Source organism: Cervus elaphus, chromosome 12 (assembly GCF_910594005.1).
Source record: "Cervus elaphus chromosome 12, mCerEla1.1, whole genome shotgun sequence".
NCBI classification, from domain to species: Eukaryota; Metazoa; Chordata; class Mammalia; order Artiodactyla; family Cervidae; genus Cervus; species Cervus elaphus.
In genome coordinates this window covers 40,555,563-40,568,299 of record NC_057826.1, presented here as the reverse complement: position 1 = coordinate 40,568,299, position 12,737 = coordinate 40,555,563, and the positions used below count along the sequence as shown (strand labels likewise).

Genomic DNA, 12,737 nt, shown 5'->3' with positions numbered 1-12,737 from the left:
AAAATTTCCTAGTTTTAAATGAACTGAGTTGACCATAAAGCACTGACTAAAGTAAGGCATGGATCAAAGGTGGCCTTGAGGGAGGAGGTGGGGAGAGATCCAGTAAGTCCCAACTTTGCCACAAACTGCAGAGGGAAAGCAAGGAATTGTGGCTTGTATTTTAATTCAATTTTATTTCAAGACATATATTGATATATAAATAGATATTAAGTTATTTCAGAAAAATCTTGAATTTAGGGACAGGTTATTATCTATCTAATTCCAGCCCAGCATAATTCCAGGCATTTGATAGTTTCTAATAATTAATGTTAAAAACTTCAATTATGTGAAACAAAGTAAAATAATAAAGGAAAATGATGATGCTTGCCCAATTATAAAATAACTATCTTAAATGAACAAAATGTAAATTGTAAGAAATGGCTAAATTTTAAATATATTGAGTAAAATAAAACAACTTGAAACAATTATATGTGTATTTTATATATATATATATATATATATATATATATATCATCAGTAATGTACTCTCTTTCTGGAAAGACCTCTAGCTTCTGCTCTAAGAGTATAATTTTCTGAGTATTATCTTGGGAAAACACAGCTTCTAGAACAATTTCTATGATTTTTATTAGAAGCACTTTCAGATTGCTTTTGATTCAAGAAACCATAGACTTCAAACAGTGTTCAAATGAGAAAGTATAAGAAAATATAATCACATATCCATTTTATAAATTTAAGCCACAAAGGTCACTGAAGACCAGTTGGTTTGTCCTGCAAATGGCATACATATTGGGGGAGGGGAGTGTAGAATCAGGGGGACAATAAATGGAGGACAGAAACTCAAAGAGAAGTGAGCCCCTAAGGCAGCTGAATGGCTCTCTTCCTTTTTCTTGACAGTGTTCAGATTAGCCTATAAGATCGAGGAAAAGAGCACACACAGGTGCATTTACACTTCATTCTTCCCTACTCCCACCTGCTTAGGAAAATGGCTGCAAGAAACTAAAGCTGCACAGCCAGCCATGGAAGAAAGTTGTGGGAAGACTTCTGAGGAAGCCCGCAAATGAACTTCTGTAACCTTTGTTGGTCTTTTAAAACTTGTTATTTATCTTCCTTAGTAGCTTGGGCAATAACACCTCAGTGAGTCCTAATTTCAACAAGTGTCAAGATGGAAGTAAAGGCATTAACTATTTTTTAAGTATTATATAACCAGGGAAACCAATAAAGAATGAGCTGTCTCATATATAACTGACTTATTTCAAAATTGTTTTATGTTCCTCAAGAAATCCCATTTTCTTAAAATTTACATTTAGTTCAATTAAAAGAATCATTTTATAATTGGGCAAGCTTCATCTATTTTCTTCATTATTTCATATAATTGAGGTTTTCTAATTTAATTAGAAAAATAAACCGTCTAACTGAATAAGTATAATTTCCTTCTCCCTCTCTGGCCCTTTCTTTGGATTTTAAACTGATTTTCTCTTGAAAAGCAGTAAAAGGCTCAGCTGAAACAAATTCAAGTATCTGTGATATTTTCTATCCTTTTTCCTCCACTTCTCTCCACTTGAGTCATAAAGATGTCCTATAGACGAGCTACGTAGAGCCACCTAACTCAGATCATGTTAAGATTTGTAGATAGTGCCAAGTATTCTACATATCAAATCCTTCATTCACTCAATCAGTCAGTTGTCTTTTCAAGCAAATAGTTTCCAAGCAGGCCTTCAGAAAAACAGAATTTTAAGTGCCACAAGTGGACCAGGGAAGGTGATCTAAAGAGAATCTTTGGCAGTGCTTCTGCTCAACTTCAGCTTCCCTCTTCCCTCTTCTGATCACCACAAGGCAACCAACCTTCTCAGGCTGCCCAGTCTTAGTCACAACTTGCCCGTTGGTGTTAGCTTTTTTTAAGGAGACAGGGAATTATGGAGGTGGTGGTGGTTCTTACACAAAACAGAACTCTACCAGACAATGACTTTATGGTACCAGTGGCCCATACCAGGTATCCTTGCCAGCACATCCCACACTTGCTTGCCCACTAAGATAGTCGTAAAGCTGCAGAAGGAACCAGGGCTTAAGAATGTTGCCATTTTAATTTGAATTTTTTTCATTTACCATTTACTACTCTTCTACTGCCTTTCTCTCCTGTTTTAACCATTCTGTTTTACCACTATCTTGCATTCTTCTGCATTCCTCCCTTTTCCCCTCATACATCCACATAAAGGAAAGTGCCAGAGCTTTTGAAAATGGAGTTTAGACTACAGTTTCCTGTGGGACACAAACAGCCCTATGAAAAGTATGTGCTGACTTAGGAAGTCATGGCATTAATGACTACATCTACTTAATTCTCCCAGAGTATCCTCCTCTGAGGTGGCTCTGCTACTCAAGACCTTTAGTAACTAGCAATCAACTGGCATATTTGGAGAATATCACCTGCTGCCCACAGTGACAGCGAAGAGAAAATTAATTATTTAAGAAGCTAAGAGGCCAGACAACTATTTTAGCCAATATTTCCAACATGCCAAAAGATAATCTTTCAATATAGAAAATTCAGTCCAGACAGTCCATATAGAACAAGAAGTAATTTCGATATTTAACAACTCCAAACAAAACAACCATAAAAAAAGGGAGTGAGCTACTTAAACCAGACCCAACTGAAAATCAATACAGCAGATGAAAATGGTCTAGACAGAGACAGTTTAGCTGCCATTAAGAAAAGGAGTTTCCAAAAACAAATAAATGAAAAAGCAAAAGGCATGTTCTTCTGAACCCTTTTAAAACACAGCCACTAAATCTTCCACTAGAAGCCCATTTTCAAAATATATATATAGATCTATAGACTGCTAGAACAGAAAAACATATTGGAGATCATAAAGCAAGGGGACAGTTCAAAGTCACAAAGCTCAGAATTAAACAAGGCAGAGCTAGAACGCATCCTTCCTAAATTCCAGCCAGTTTTCACCCTTCTCCACACATTGCCCTTCCCTGCTCAGCATGGCTTTGCTCCATGTTCAAATACTGCAACCTATAGAAAACCAGAGCCTCCATCATTAAAGTTTTAATAAAGGAAAACAGGTTAAAATAAAGTCCCTCATTCAAATACATCTCAGCCTCCCTGGTGGCTCAGATGGTAGAGAATCTGCCTCCAATGTGGGAGACCCAGGTTCAGTCCCTGGGTTAGGAAGATCCCCTGGAGAAGGGAATGATAATACACTCCAGTATTCTTGTCTGAAAAATCCCATGGACAGAGGATCCTGGAGGCCGGGCTACAGTCCATGGGGTCACAAAGAGTCAGACGTGACTGACTAACACTTTCACTTTCAGTATAACCCAAGGAGAGAGAAACAGGTGTGGCAAAAAAAAAAAAAAACCACTGGATGGGGAGCTAGGCTTTCCTACTGACTCATTATGTTACCTTGTTCCAATCTCTTACCCTCTTAGAACTCTCTTGGATTTCTAAGGCCTCTTCCTGCTTTCGTATCTTATGGAACTAGAAGATCATTCTGACCCAGAAATGTGAAGCCTGGCCCCCCAAAATATGGTTTTCACAGAAACAAGGAAATTTTCTCTGGTCAAAAACCCAGAAGTCATCTTGATTCCTCACTTTCACCCATATAGCAATCTTCTTGACTCTTCCTTCAAGGCACATCTGGCATAAAATCAATTCACACTTCCATTGCCACCTTTTTCTACTCAGAGTCCTTCCAGTGGCCAACAAGCTTCAGTGGTATGACTTCCCATGACCTCTCCTACTTCATCACCTGCTACCCTCTCCTCCTATACGCCCTCCATGTGTACTGTTCCTCACATGTGGTAGTCACTCTTCTCATTTCTTCACTTTCTTCAGGTCTTTGCCCAACTATCTCTTCAGAGAGGCCTTCTTTAGCCAGTCAATATAAAGACTACCCACCCACCCCTAGGACTCTCCAGCTTTTCTATTTTTTTTATAACACTTAGCAGTCCCACTCTATTTTTAGTTGCCATTTCCCTCTTTACCCATGTGAATGTATGCTGCATAAAGAGCTGGTTGACCATGCCAGAACAAGAAAGTCCATTTGAGAATTCCAGGAGGCTGGCAAATACCCCTCCACTGCTTTTCAGATGGGATTCAAACTATCCTACTACCTTCTTAGCAAAGATGCTTTTGCCTAATTTATGCGGAAATCATTCCACTTCCTGTTATTTCCAGAATATCTGCCCTTGATAGTTTCAGAAAAGAGTACTGACAATGAAACAAGCTCTGAAAGCCTTCTTGGCAGATAGTGAGGAAACACTGACAGAGTGATTTTCAGCAAGGTTGTGTTCAAATCTCTCAACAAGTTGGGTTACACATGCCATCTGCGATCACTGGAGCTACTTGGTTTAAACTTTTCAGGCTGGGAGTGTGGCAATGAGTGAGGCAAGCCGCAGGCGCCAAGTGGTTAATTATATTTTCATTGCTAATTGCAGGCAGTTCTCTATGATGATTTTCTCTAAATGGAAAGAACATCAATCCATTTGAGAGTTCTCCCAATTTCCCTGTCTGTCCTCCAAGGTCAGTGAGTTCCCTTCTGGGTAAAGGAACCATTCTACTCTATTATCCCCATTCTCCAGCAATTATAAGGATGCTGTTCTCAAGCTTTATGAAAGAGTTTCCCTCTTTACATTTGTGTTTCAACTGTCCATTCATAAACTGGGCTCTCTTCAATCCTTTTCCCCATATTGTCTAACCTAAACCTGGAAAACAGGAAATGCTGCCTCTGAGTAATTCCTACAGCATCCTCTCCCCTGATACACTTCTGTTAGGCTTGAGGTCCTCTTTCCTTTCTCTCTCCTCTTTTGAATAAAACTGTTAAACTTAGGACACCAAACAGGAGATGCTGGTAGAGCTGCAGTGTAGTGGAAACGATTGCTTAAAATACCATGAGAAAGTAACAACAGGGTCTGTGTCTGAGAAAATATCCCTGAAACATCATCCAAAAATGGAAAAGTCTTTTTCTATGATGTTGTGAAGGACTGACTCCAAACCTGGAACCTCATAAAGCCATGGAGTTGAGTCTCCAATCTTTTATCTTACAGATTTTCAGGAGGGAACAAGTCTAGCTGTATGTCACAGACAAACTCTCTGATACAAAATGGGAAGGATCTTCCTTCACTGAGAAGGTTACAAAAATGCTGCTTTCTTCCATTAAACAGTTTCCCTGGTGGCATCCCGCTTCTTTTCCCCATTAAACAGTTTCCCTGGTAGCATCCCACTACACTGCTCTTTCAGCCTCACCGACAGATGTCCACCAGCTGGTCCAGCTCAGGGCAGCTACACTCGTACATGTCCCGGCAGCTCATGTGGCTCTGGTTCATTAACTCCCCCAGCAGCTGGACCATGTTGTCAGGTGTTTCTTCACATATCTTCTTAAACTGGAGCACTCTCGCAGCCTCACTGTACACATGCTTTGCCCGCTGGTAGAGTTTGAAGGTGAGCACTTAGGAAGGAAGATTGTGGTGGACAGAGTTAGAAATAGTTACTGGCCAGAAAAAAAAAATTTTTTTCAAAAGAAAAAAAGAGTTACTGGATAATTCAGTGCAAAGAAAAATACAGTTATTGAGAACTTCCATTTCTGTCTTTATTATTAATACCTTAGATTTTAAATAGGTCTTTCTGAAAGATTTCCTTATAGTCTAAATTACTCTCTTTTCAAGTTAATTTTACTTTAAGGCCACACATCTAGAAAGTGGCAAAGCAGAACAAGTCATGACGTCTTACACATTCTTTCCACTCTGATCCACCAGAAAGAAGCCCTGAAAATGCTTATGCTAGAACTTTTAATAAAAATGTTTCTTAGAGATAAGCACAATTACTTCTGTATGTGTGTGTATAAAAAAACACATGTATATATGTGTATATTCTGTAGCATTAGTTATCACAGCAGAAACTAAGAATGAATCCACATTGCTAACAACAGATTTATGCTTTTTTAAAATTATGCTACATCTATTAAAAATATTATGCTAAAAAAAAAAAAAAAAAAAATATTATGCTATACTATTGCTACTAAAGCATCTATTACTCTATGGGAAATTGTTCATTATTAAGTGAAAACATAAAATATAAAACTGTACATTTTAATTTTAAAAAATTATAAGAAAGCACCAAAATGTTAACAGTCATCATCTTTGTGGTACATTGTGGATGGCTTTATTTTCTTCCTGACGTATTTCTATGCCTTCCAGATTATCTGGAATGACTCTTACTTCAGTTATAGAAACATGTCCTATTGCAATGACTGTGTTTATAGTAATCATATGTTCCCTTGAATAACAATCAAAACCATTTTCACCCAGGCTGAACAGTGGCTGAGTGAGTGTGGTGCCTCTGGGAAAAACTTGAAAAATACATGGAGGCTAATCTGCCTGTCCTGCTGGAAAGAGCCTGGGCTAAGAATCCAAAGGTCTGTCATATCTTCTCAGCCATGTGACAACTCACTGTACTCAAGTTGCTATTTCTATAGAGCTTTATTTCCCCATCTTCAAAACGAAGTTGAAAATTATTTCTCAGGATCCTTTCAGCTCTAACATTTTATGATTCTATGAAGAACTCCCTCCAAACATTCCCCTCATATTTTTATATTTTGAGAAGAGGATGATAATTGTTCTACTCTCTGCCCTTATCTACTCTGCTGTCTGCCCTAGGAGGCTGACTTGGATGGACTACACCAGTGGGCTCCCTTGCCTTTAGATTAGAAAAAGGGAGAAGATCAATGAGAGGTGGGAGGGAAGAGAGTGAAGTTGTAGGATCTCTCCCTGGCTCCCTCCTTGCAGAGCCACCTGAAGCTGGCCCTGTCCCCTCAACTGAGGGACACTGAACATACTTTCAAGGTAGCCTTTTCTACATGATTCTCTCTTCCAGGGTCTGCCTCTAGGTTCCTCTCCCCTAGAATATTACTGCTTTTTCAGTAGTGCTTTTATAATTTTATATTAAAAAATACCAAATGCATGACAACATACTTAAGAACCAACAAATTATATTAAAGCTTTAGGTTACATTTTTTCCTCTCCACAGTACCACCCTCATAACTCATATACTTATCATATACTTTCCATAGTAATTGTCTCCACAAAGTTTGCCAACTCCTGAAGACAGAAACCAGGGCTTCTGGTTCCATGCATTTGATAGTCTGCAACCTTGTACTCCATAGAACCTTCACCAGTGCCTTACGTGACAAGTGCACAATGGGTGTTCACTGTTGAACATTCAGAAGGATGATTTAATTCCAGTTCAAAATCAAGATACCTCCATTTAGACATTGTTATTAAAAAAAGAAGTGCAGTGCCAGTACTCACAGATTACTAAAAATGTAGAAGTTGAGGAAAGGGAACAGCCAGATTCCCCTTGGTATTGAATCTACAACTACTGACACTACATAGGATGAAAAATAAGACAAAAAATGAACTTACAAGTTAAATGTAGGTGGGGATAAAAATACAACAACATGCTCTGCTCCATCAGTAGCCAGGTCATGTGACTCAGTGCACACTGCAGTGTGAATTTGTTATTTCCATCAATAGGTTCAATGGAAATAGGAATATTACATATTACTGAGAATTGTTATATATTGAAATATATTATTTTAGGGTCTAGGTATCAAAATATATTAAGGTACGAAAGTCTTAACAATACCCAATACTGGCACACAGCATCTGCGACAAAGCTGTCTGAAGAAAAAGCACTAGCAGATTTAACAAGAACTCCTTCAAAATCCCTGAATAGAGAAAGGAAGAGATGGGCCATTGATAGGCATGTATCTACCTTAGACAGTACCAATAATTTTATACATGTTAATATAATCCATGTATATAAAGAAAGCTGAGCGCCGAAGAATTGATGCTTTTGAACTGTGGTGTTGGAGAAGACCCTTGAGAGTCCCTGGGACTGCAAGGAGGTCTAACCAGTCCATCCTAAAGGAGGTCAGTCCTGGGTGTTCATCGAAAGGACTGATGTTGAAGCTGAAGCTCCAATCCTTTGGCTACCTGATGCAAAGAGCTGACTCATTGGAAAAGACCCTGATGTTGGGAAAGATTGAAGGCAGGAGGAGAAGGGGACAACACAGGATGAGATGGTTGGATGGCACCACCGACTCGATGGACATGAGTTTGAATAAACTCCAGGAGTTGGTGATGGACAGGGAGGCCTGGTGTGTTGTGGTCCATGGGGTCACAAAGAGGCAGACACGACTGAGCGACTGAACTGAACTGAATATAATCCAGATTATAGAATACACATTTTAAAAGGGAGGAAAACGACGTTGGTAACTATAGTTTTAAAATATTTTTAAAAGTTGACATTGAAACAAAATGTTTAAAATTCTAGCTTTAGGATTCCATGTTTCAGTTTTATTTGTCAACTATTTCACCTCCCTAACCATGGGCCAAGTTGCAAAATAAGAGCATGGGGGTAGGGTGGAGGGCATACATAAGAAGAGAATATTGGTTCATTTTTACTGTAATGTCTCATTTCCAAAAAATCATCTAGTTTCCAGGTCCACTGATATTTATGGCTGCAGAACAAAAGGCACAATAAAGCAACATCCACTAACATTGTAAAATAGTGCTATTTAGTTGACAAATCGATCTGCTATGTCACAATTTGCAAAGAATTTTTTAAACTTCAAATTATATACAGGACAACAAAGGAAATACAATAGCATGTTCCATACGCCCATCACCTAGACCAAACAATAATTTTTTGCAATATTTGCTTCAATATTTTGCTATTGTTTTAAAATAAATTATACGTGTAACATTTCCTTCCTATATATTTCAGTGTGCAACTCTATAAAATAAGGATATTTTCTTATATAACCTCTGTATCATTATCACATCTAACAAAATTACCAATGATTCCTTAATATCATCTCATATTCAGTCCATATTTGAATTTTCCCAGTTGTTTCAATTTCAGTCAATTTACAGCAGGATCCAAGCAAAGTCTACACATTATATTCAGTCTTATGTCTAATAAGTCTCTTTTAATCAAGAATTTACAGTGATTTTTGATACTCTGGAATGTCAATGTCATATATATATATATATAAAAAATACATTTTAGGGCCATATCCTGTAATGAAATTCAATACCAACAACAACAACAAACAGTCCATTAGCAAGAGCATACTTTGGTTTTCCTCTAGGACTACATAGTTCTTTAAGATTAAATATTTTTCCTTTTAGGATTAAATATTCTCAAGTAGAAACTATCTAGAGAGATGTGGGGGGTTTTTTATATATTAAACCTCAGGACTGGTGTTCTGATTTGTGATAAGCAACATTCAGAAGGTACTAGATTACTAGAACCTCCCTGTGCCTACTCTGTTCTGTCGAGCGTAGGACAGGAATGTCTAATGAGGACTCTCGCTGGGCACTGTGAAGGTGCGTGAGAGACTGCCATGGCTCACACCCCCTGGACAGTAGTAACTCGGACACCAAAGGAAAGGGCAGAAAGGGCATCTGTTTTCAATTGTGATACAAACATCTTGCCAAAGGCTACAACAGATTTGGAGACCACCCTTCGGGAGGGAAAGCAGTTCTGCATTGGCTAGACATCACAAATGCTCTCTGGATCCAGGGTTCTGGCTTGTTATATGCTGGCAATTCAGCAGGTCTCTGTTGTGTAGATACCAGAAAATCCAAGAAAATCTGAAACTCTGTGGACAAAGCTTTCTTCCTTGTCCAGTTAAGTTTTAAAATGGATGCTCCTTCTCTCTCATAATCCTTGAGGGCAATTATTATATTAAAGGATGAAGGAATTGTTTCTTACTGCATGAATGCTCACTGCTATATGACTACTTCCAACACAAATACAGTTTAAGAATATAATACCAAGTGCCATTTTCCTGAAACATTGCCAGTGTCCTATCCTATCCATGGGAAATCTGAGGTTTCAAAGTAGGATATATCATGTGTATTCTGACACAATCACTTTCTCCTCTGTGAATCTTTGGTAATTACTGAATCTGATCCTGAAATCATGGCAGAGATTCTGAGATCTAAATGATCATAGCCATATACATTTAAACTGTAATAATTGTACAATAAGTTCACTTGAATAATTTAGTTGCTAGTTCTAAAATTTCCTTTCCCGATGACTTCCTTGCTGAGCCTCCAGCTCACCACACAGGCTCCTGCCTTGGACCCACTGCATCAGCTGTTCTGTTGCTTGCCCTGGAATGTTCTTCCCCTGATCTTGACATGACTAGCCCCTCATAGTCATTCAAGTCTCAGATGTCACAGCATCAGGAAGATGTCCCCCATCTCCAACCCAGAATAATCACACCCACACAAACACACACACACATATTCTTTGCATCCTATTTTTTTTCTCCCAAAACTGTTTTATTTATTCTCACAAATATTGTCCAATTTTCTTACGCTCATATGTTCACTGCCCTGTGATTATCTTTCAACACTGGAAGTTCAGCTTCAGAAGAGCAAGTTCAGTCCAGTCGCTCAGTCGTGTCCGACTCTTTGTGACCCCATGAACCGCAGCATGCCAGGCCTCCCTGTCCATCACCAACTCCCAGAGTTTACTAAAACTCATGTCCATTGAGTCGGTGATGCCATCCAACCATCTCATCCTCTGTCGTCCCCTTCTTCTGCCTTCAATCTTTCCCAACATCAGGGTCTTTTCCAATGAGTCAGCTCTTCGCATCAGGTGGCCAAAATTTTGGAGTTTCAGCTTCAGCATCAGTCTTTCCAATGAACACCCAGAAGAGCAAGGGCCTTGTCTAGTTTCTTCACTTTTGTATCTTCAGCAACTAAAATGCAATCTTCTGGCACCACAGGAGGGGCTCAACACAGGTTTATTGAAAGAATGGTTCAGTTCCTGGTCCTTGTAGGAAACTGTACCAAAATTTTGATAATTATTGCTTACTAGTGCCTTCACCAAAAATTGGGGGAATTTTTCTAAAAAAAGTTTGGAGATAATCATTAACAGTAAACTCCAGGGTCCAAAGTGTACTTAATAGCACAGATGACTGAGAATTATTTGTATTACACTTTGTTTCACAGATGTTGAAAGAGATTTCTAAAACAAGCAAAATGTGTTTCAAATAAAAGGAAAATACAGAAAATAGATCATCATAACTAGTTAAAAGGTTTAATTACCTTTAGACAATCTGTAACAAAAGTGTGCCTACTCACTTTTACCATGAAAGGATGGCTACATAGCTTATGATCAGATGCTATCTCTAACCAAGGAATCTAAGTGAATCAGTAAGTGTTACTCGCTCAGCTGTGTCTAACTCTCTGCAACCCCATGGGCTGTAGCCCGCCAGGCTCCTCTGTCCATGAGATTCCCCAGGTAAGAATAACCCAGGGATCAAATCCAGTTCTCCCACATTACAGGCAGATTCCTACCACATGAGCCACCAGGGCAGCCTAAGGAATGTAAACCAGGACACAAATAATTGGTTATCTTGTTACATCTTTGGTGGGAAAAGATAAGAAAAAGCTTGTGACAGGAGAATATACTGGGCATCATTTTCCTCATAAATGCTCTGAGAGCAGCAGGTCAGCAGTAGGTGGAGGACATGCTTATTCAATCTCTGGAAGAACTCCTGACTTAATTTAAATTTCTTTACTCAAGAGCTGGTACCCTTTCCTTTATTACCTCATCTTCTACTAAGAGAGATACCAGAAGCACTGAGTAAGATGACCATCCAACAAGACAATCAAACAGGTCTTAGTGAGCCCTGGCTGTGTGTCCCACCCTGTGCTACCAGTTCAGTTCAGTTCAGTTGCTCAGTCGTGTCCGACTCTTCGAGACCCCATGGAATGCAGCACACCAGTCTTCCCTATCCATCACCACTCCTGGAGCTTGCTCAAACTCAACGTCCATCGAGTCGGTGATGCCACCCAACCATCTCATCCCCTGTCATCCCCTTCTCTTCCTGCCTTCAATCGTTCCCAGCATCAGGGTTTTTTCAAATGAATCAGTTCTTCCCATCAGGTGACCAAAGTATTCGAACTTCAGCTTCAGCATCAGTCCTTCCAATGAATATTCAGGACTGATTTCTTTTAGGATTGACTGGTTTGATCTCCTTGCAGTCCAGGGGACTCTCGAGAGTCTTCTCCAATACCACAGTTCAAAAGCATCAATTCTTCAGCGCTCAGCTTTCTTTATAGTCCAACTCTCACATCCATACATGACTACTAGAAAAACCATAGCTTTGACTAGATGGACTTTTGTTGGCAAAGTAATATCTCTGCTTTTTAATACACTGCCTAGGTTTGTCATAGCTTTTCTTCCAAGGAGCAAGCATCTTTCTTGCAAGAACCCTATGCTATAAATGACAGGAAAGACATGTGAAATAGAAGCCCCTACTGTGAGACACTTATGACTCAGTTAAATGATGAGACCACTGGACAATGACCAAGTGCAGCAGATATTCAAGAGCAGGAAATACTAGAGGTGGACCAAGAAGACAGGGTTTGTGGGGAAAAGAGCCATAGTGGGAAGTGCCAGACCACAGAGCTTCCTTGCTGTGAGGACAGGATGGCAAAAGGCCCAAGCTTGGAACAGGCAGAGTATGTTTATGGGCTGGAGGGGGTAAACTGATCAGACCCCAGGCCAGTTTCTTGAGGAGGCTGTCCTTACACCTGAGGCTTTAATATCCTCTGCTACATACATTACACAAAGGTTGCACACTCACAACCATGGTCAATAACCAACCACAGTGATGCTTTCCTGACCCACATACTTTTTGAACTGAGAAGTT

General features: G+C 39.3%; 1 protein-coding gene across 8 annotated transcripts in view; it reads right to left on the bottom strand.

Moving 5' to 3' along the window:
* Nucleotides 1–12,737, bottom strand: part of GALK2 (galactokinase 2) — a 141,068-nt gene that overhangs the window by 3,012 nt on the left and 125,319 nt on the right. For all 8 annotated transcript variants that reach the window (XM_043920917.1, XM_043920919.1, XM_043920921.1 and 5 more), the window contains one exon: nucleotides 5,246–5,447. In XM_043920917.1, coding sequence (XP_043776852.1) covers nucleotides 5,246–5,447 — 202 coding nt within the window. The remainder of the gene's footprint in view (nucleotides 1–5,245; nucleotides 5,448–12,737) is intronic.